The sequence below is a fragment of the Falco peregrinus genome, chromosome 5 (genome assembly GCF_023634155.1).
Source record: "Falco peregrinus isolate bFalPer1 chromosome 5, bFalPer1.pri, whole genome shotgun sequence".
NCBI lineage: Eukaryota > Metazoa > Chordata > Aves > Falconiformes > Falconidae > Falco > Falco peregrinus.
The window spans coordinates 25,623,764-25,630,068 of NC_073725.1; the positions used below are offsets into that span (position 1 = coordinate 25,623,764).

Consider the following 6,305-nt stretch of genomic DNA (forward strand, 5'->3'; position numbering starts at 1 on the left):
TTGCAGGGAAGGTGTTTTAAAATTTATTCTCATTTCTCATTCTCCTACTCTGATTTGATTGGCAAGAAATTAATTTCTCCAAGCTGAGCCTGTTTGCCTGTGACACCAACTGCTGGGTCAAAATTTCCCTGTCCTTGCCACAAACCATGAGCCTTCTTATTTTTCCATCCTGGTGAGTAGTGGGAGTGATAGAGCAGAGTGGGGGAGACGTTGCAGCCAGGCAAGGTCAACCCAACCCCAACACGCCATGCTCATGCTGGCCCAGTACAGCAGTAGAAATGGTCTAACAACCTTCCTGGTGCAGAAGGGACATTGCAGCAGCAGAGCCACCTGGGAGGAGGTGACCAAAAAGCCCACTGCCCACACTCCCGGCGCTGGCAGGGAGCAGAGCTTCTTTGTCATGACAGTGCTTTTTGCCAAGCACTTTGCATATGGTGACACCATGACTGAAGGCCATGGCTGAGAGGATCGGGAACTCAGGCATAGCCAGGAAGAAGCAGGAAAATAACAGCAGGAGACACAAAGGATTGTTCTGTTGGCAAGGAATCTTGGGGACAGCATCTGGGGGACGATGGTGGTGACACAGCAGATCTCCAAGAAGGAAAGCCTGACAGGAAGAAATGCACAAGGATCTGCAGGGAATTGCCTGATTTGAATGCCCAGGGAGCTTGTTAGTGTTAATAACAACTCCAAGCTGAGATCTTTGTGTGCGTCCTTGGGATGGGGAAAATTACCGGGTGGAAGCTGCTGCTGTGTTTGCCCAAGGCAGCCAGGCAAAGGTGAGACACCCACTAAGCTGAGCATCGTGCTGGAGCATTTGCGTTCGCTCTATTCTTGACATCGTGAACTCCCTGTGCCATGGCAGCACTTGGAGGACCTAGAGGTGTCACTTGGCCTTCCTAAAAGTCATGAAGAGCTCAGCATCCTTGGCAAGAGGAGAAGCAGCCTGAGGTGGCCTGGATGGGAATCGGTCCCCTCTGGGAAGGCGTTGCGGGACAATGCCGGCAGGCCTTTTCAGACAGGCCAGGGGACGCCACGGTACCCGCAAGGCTCTGACCCCGTGCTGGGCAAGCACGAGCGCGTGGTGGGAAACACGCTGCGCCCCGCTGCCTTGCACAGACCCTCTCAGGCTCCCCGTGCAGCGCGGCCCAAGCGCGGCTGTTTGCTGCCTCGGAGCACCGATGCGCAGCAGCCCTCGAGGAGGAGAGGTGCTGAGCCCGGGCAGCGACTGCAAGGGGCACCCGCTGATCCCGGTGCCGGTGCCGGTGCCGCAGGCGGTGGCGGGAAGCGCCCGCGGCCGGGCGGGCCGAGGCGGCAGCGCCCCCTGGCGGGCCCGGCCGGGGCTGTCCCCCCGCCCCCGACACACACGCCCGGCCCCGGCCGCCGAGGTTCGTGCCCGGCCGCAGCCCCGGCTCCGAGCCCCGTGTCTCCCACGGCGCAGTAATACACCGCCGCGTCCCTGCGCCGGGGCCGGGCGAGCCACAGGGCGCTGGACCGGCGGTCTGCCGCCACCGACATCCGCCCCGGAGGGTCCTGCACCTCTCTGGACCCTTTGTGACCGCTCGTGATGAATGCGGGACCTCGGCCCGGGAGCTGGCGGTACCACACTATCGACTCTTCTGTCCGTATGCTGGGGTGTGAGCAGCTGATGGCGATGCCGGTGTCCTCGGTGGTCTCTGCCGACGGCTCCTGCTGCACCTGGGCTCTGCCCACAGCCACTGCCGAGGAGAAAAAGAAGGGGGAATCCTCAAAACCTGCTTTGTGCCCTGCCCCGCCTGCCGTTCGCCATGGCAAATCCCAGCCAGGAACGTTCGGGCATGGGGGGGGGAGAAGAGTTTCCAGAGGATGTCTACAGGTGCATTAACGGAGGTGTCCGTTAACGGCTGGCAGACATACGCACGCGGGAGTGACAGGTGGAGTCACTGGACAAAAACAGGGACAAAGGGAAGGAGCCCGAGGGGAAGCAGCAGCGGGGAAGCAGCAGCGGGGAAGGAGCCCGAGGGGAAGCAGCAGCGGGGAAGGAGCCCGAGGGGAAGCAGCAGCGGGGAAGGAGCGGCTGCAGGCGCTCCGCGGCAGAAGGCGGAGGGAAGGAGGCAGCGGGCAGGGCTGGACAGCGAGAGCACGGCGAGTTTCCGCAGGGAAGGCGGGATGGCAGCAGAGGGAGGGAGGGACGCGAGCCCGGCGCGGCGGCAGGGCTCCGTGCAGAAGCCCGAGGGGACGGCAGCCCCGCGGGGGCCCCCGCAGGCCGAGCCCCGGCCCGCCCCCCGCCGCCAGCCCCGCGCACCCAGCAGCAGCGCGGCCAGCCCCGCCAGCCCTGCGCCCCGGCCCCGCCGCATGCCGCCGCTCCGCCGCCCGCGCCTCGCTGCCCCGCGCCAGCCCCGGCTCTGGGCGGCGGCCGCGGCGCCTCCTCTCCGCCGCCTCCTCTGCTCCGCGCCGCCGCCAGCTCCGCCCCGGGGCTGAGCCCGGCGCCGGCGCCGCTCGGGGGCTCGCCGCAGCCTGGGGCAGCAGCGGGGCCTCGGCCCGGGAGATGGAGCAGCTTCCAGAGCTGCCTCCCCGCTCCGGGGCTGGAAGCGGCAGCCCCCGCTGCCCTGCGGGTGCCGGGGAGCAGCCTCAGAGCCTGCCTTCTGCTGCCTCTGCAGCCCACTTGGGTCATAGAGAAGGTGTGCGAGAAGATGCCGCTCCAGCTGTTGCCCAGCAGTGCTGAGAAAAGGGGAGCAATCGCCTCTCTTGGCCTCTTGGCAATGCTTTGTCTGAGGCGGCCGAGGATTCCCTTGGAACTCCTTGGCGCAGGGGCACAGTACTGGCTCATGGCCAGCTTGGTGTCTACCAGAAGCCTAGTTTGTTCTCTGCACAGGACTGCTTTCTATGGGTGACCCCGGGCTGCCCTGGTGCGTGGTGCTGTTCTTCCAAGGACGGGAGTTTTTCCCTTTCCCTTGTTGAACTGCATGAGGTTCCCATCAGCCCATTTCTCCAGCCTGGTGTGGTCCCTGTGGCCAGTGGCCAGACCCTCTGGAACAGCAGCCACTCCTCCCAGGTTGGGGTGCTCTGCAACCCTGCTGCGGGCACGCTCTGTTCCATCATAGAGATCATTAGAGAAGGGGTTGAACAGGGCCCACTATTGATCCATGGAACACCCACTACTCAGTGGCCTGTGACTCAGTTTTGCGCCACTGACCGGCCCCCCCTGGGCCTGGACATTCAGAGAGTTTTCAATCCACCTGACTGTCTGCTCATGCAGCGCTCTATGTCAATGGCTTCTTTAATGAGGACGGCATCAAAGGCCTTGCTCAAGTGGAGCCAGATGAGATCCACTGCTCTCCCATCATCTCCCAAGCCAGCCTCTTCATCGCAGAAGCTTACCAGCTTGGTCAGGCGTGAGTTCCCTTTGGTGAAGCCATACTGACTACTCATGGTGGCTTTCTCATCGCTATCATGCCTGCATTAATCAGGCTTTCTGGGATTACCTGCTCCATCCCCTTCACAGAGACTGAGGTGAGGCTGAAAAGCCTGTGGTTCCTTGGATTCTCCTTCTTTTTTCTTGAATGAAGGAGCAACATTGGCTTTCCTCCAGTGCTCAGGCACGTCTTCCAGTCACCGTGGTCATTTGAAGATACTCGTGAGTGACCTGGCAATGACATGAGCCAGCTCCCTCAGCTCTTGTGGTGCATGCTGTCAGAGCCCACGGACAGTTTCTATGTGCAGTTTGCTTCAGTATTCCCTGACCTGATCTCCTTCTGCCAAGGGCAGGTCTCCCTTACTCCCGACTTTCCCCAGGTCTGCAATTGGGATTCCTGAAGGCCAGTCTTGCTAGTAAGGAGTGAGGCAAAAGCGGCCTTCAGCACCTCAGTTTTTCCCCTATTCTGTGCCACCAGGGCCCTCATCTCATTGAGCATGCTCCTTCATTTGCCGTATTCTTCCTTTTGTTACCCATGCCCTTAGAGGAGCCCTTCTTGCCTTTGACATCCCTCCCTCGACTGACTTCCAGCTGGGCTTTCTCTTCCTTAACCTCATTGGAGGTTGTCTCTGTACGCCTCCCAGGTTACTTGTTGTGGCTTCCACCTTCCGTATGCTTCCTTTTTGTGTTTGAATTCCACCAGGAGCTCCTTGTTCATCCATGTAGGCCTCCTGGCGTTCTTTCCAGACTTCTTCCTTGTTGGGATGGGCTGCTCTTGAGCCCGGAGAATGCAATTCTTGACTAGGAACCAGCTTTCTTGGGCCCCTGTTGCCTCTAGGGCCTTATCCCAGGGGACTCTTCTGAGTACATCTTTGAAGCAGCCAAAGATTCAGCCTCCCCTTCCCTTTCAGGCTGAGGAAGACACAGCCAGCTCCTCCCAAGTCAGTGACAATCAGACCCTGTATCCTGGCATCTCTGCTCAGGAGCAGCCCCTTGGCCTCAGAGCATGTCCTGCAGATGGGCAGCCCAACCACGGCTGTCCCTCAGTGAGGATCCTGGTGCTGCTGGCGTGCCTGAGCTGTCAGCAGCTCTCAGGCCTATGAGGAATGGTATTCCTCATGGTTTCGGTAGCGTAGTGCTGCAAAAGGAAGCTCAGTGAGAAGATGGCTCCAAAGGAAGCAGGAGTGGGGCTGGAGTGAGGAAAAAGCATTTACAAGAGCCCAAGACATTCTCCTCCTCCTCCTCCTCCCACCTGTCCCCATAATGATGGGCCATGGCCTGCACCCAAGGGCAAGGATAGCAAGGGCAGGTGACCTGTACACCCTCTATGCCAGAAACAGTTCCCTGCACAGCACGGCAGTTGCACGCATGGGCAGGGCTAAGGCGACTCACAGGCTGACGCTGAAATCAGCCTGGCCAGGCCACAGACGACGGCACCCAGTGCCCAAGCCCCCACAGCTGCTCTGTGCTGCCTGGCCTTCCCCCAGGCAGGAAGCAGCTTTCCCCCAGGCCAGCTCTTCTCCTGGAGGACATGTTGCCCACCTCTGCCTGCTGGTCTGCTCCCCCATTCAGCTCTTGGATAGACTTGTACAGCATGGTCCCGCTGCAGAAGAGATGAGGCAGGGCTGAGGGCAGCACACAAGGTAGGGCATAAGAAAGGCTCCAGGGACGGACAGAGCGCACTGAGAAGAGACTTCCTCAGGCTCCCAACACACAGCAGCCGGAGGGTTTTCCAAAATCCTTGTCATCATGTCGTTCCAGGAAGGAGCATTGCCACGTGGCATGTCACTTATGTACCTTTCCTCTTACCTTGAGCTCTGACCTGTGAGGGACGCATCCTCGAGCAGCTGCTCTAAGGAATACCCGAAGAAGCAACGTGCCGCAGGGAAACCAGAAAGCAAAGAGCAGCAGCAAGGCACCAATGCAGAAACTGCGCTGATCTCCTGCATTGCCTGTCACCTCAGCAGAGCCATTGGGCAGAATACTCACGTAAGCCACAGCGAAGGCACGGGGACCTCAGATTCTTTCACCGCCTTCTGCTGCCTCTCAGGCCACTGACACCGGCCCTCCCTGGAAGAGGGTCTTGGCCTGCAGAGCTCTGGGTGGACGGGGGAAGGAGCGCTGCCCGGGGACACCTGAGGGCCCCTTCCCCCAAGCTCAGCCTTGCACAGGCACGTCCCCTCCCTCCCCTGGCTCGTCGCACAGCCGGAGCATCTCCCTGTGCCAGGGTGTCTTGCACAGCAGCGAGGTGCACGGCACTGGCCGAGACCTCGACTTGCGCTGGCTGCAGGACGCTCTATTTCCCTGTGGTGTTCAGCAACGTGGTGAAATGGCCGCTCTGCCTGGGACTACCCGCTGCCTGCTACGAGACGTGCTGTGGGGCTTAGCCTTTCTTCTGCTGGTACCAGAGCAGACGAGGAATCGTCCCGTCAGTCAAAGCCAAGGCTTACCCGGCGGTTGCCTCAGGAAGTCAACGATGACGAGATACGCAAGGACCATGCTGAGATGGATCGTCCTGCATGTGTGAGAGCGACTCAAAGACCGCCCGCGTCCCCACCGGGAGCTCTGAGAGAGCAGAGCTGCCAGAAATGACTCTGCCAGGGGAACCCAGAACGAGAAAGGGAGGAGAGAATTCTTGTTCTTAGCATGCCTGAAATGCCTGTGCTGTGCTCCTGCCTCCTCCAGCAGTGGCACCTGTTGCTCCTGCGCTCAGCAGCTTCTGCCTTGCCAGGGTGGAGGGGCGACAGGCCTGCAGCTGGGGACCAACCTCTCTGACACATCCCCCCATGCAATGTCGTGGGAGTCTCTCCTTCCCTGATGCCTGTGTCCTCTCTCTCACAGCACAAGGCCTTGGTGGGGTTGGCCTGTCCTAGCGCCTTCACGGTGCCTAGCGCCAAGCTCCTGTCAGCAC

At 60.4% G+C, this 6,305-nt stretch overlaps 1 protein-coding gene across 1 annotated transcript; it reads right to left on the minus strand.

The window, feature by feature from the left end:
* Positions 1-1,024: 1,024 nt before the first annotated feature.
* Positions 1,025-2,509, minus strand: LOC129784549 (collagen alpha-1(I) chain-like). The gene is made up of 2 exons (XM_055805642.1): positions 2,285-2,509; positions 1,025-1,718 (listed from the first exon to the last, which is right to left on the minus strand). The coding sequence occupies exons 1-2, from the start codon at positions 2,334-2,336 to the stop codon at positions 1,126-1,128; spliced, it is 645 nt and encodes a 214-aa protein (XP_055661617.1). The 5' UTR covers positions 2,337-2,509; the 3' UTR covers positions 1,025-1,125.
* Positions 2,510-6,305: the final 3,796 nt, after the last annotated feature.

Excerpts from the sequence above, each read along its gene's own strand:
- LOC129784549 (XM_055805642.1), bottom strand. The coding sequence starts at position 2,336 with ATGCGGCGGGGCCGGGGCGCAGGGCTGGCGGGGCTGGCCGCGCTGCTG. Across the intron at positions 1,719-2,284 it reads GCTGGCCGCGCTGCTGCTGG|TGGCTGTGGGCAGAGCCCAG; the intron begins GTGCGCGGGGCT and ends TCTCCTCGGCAG.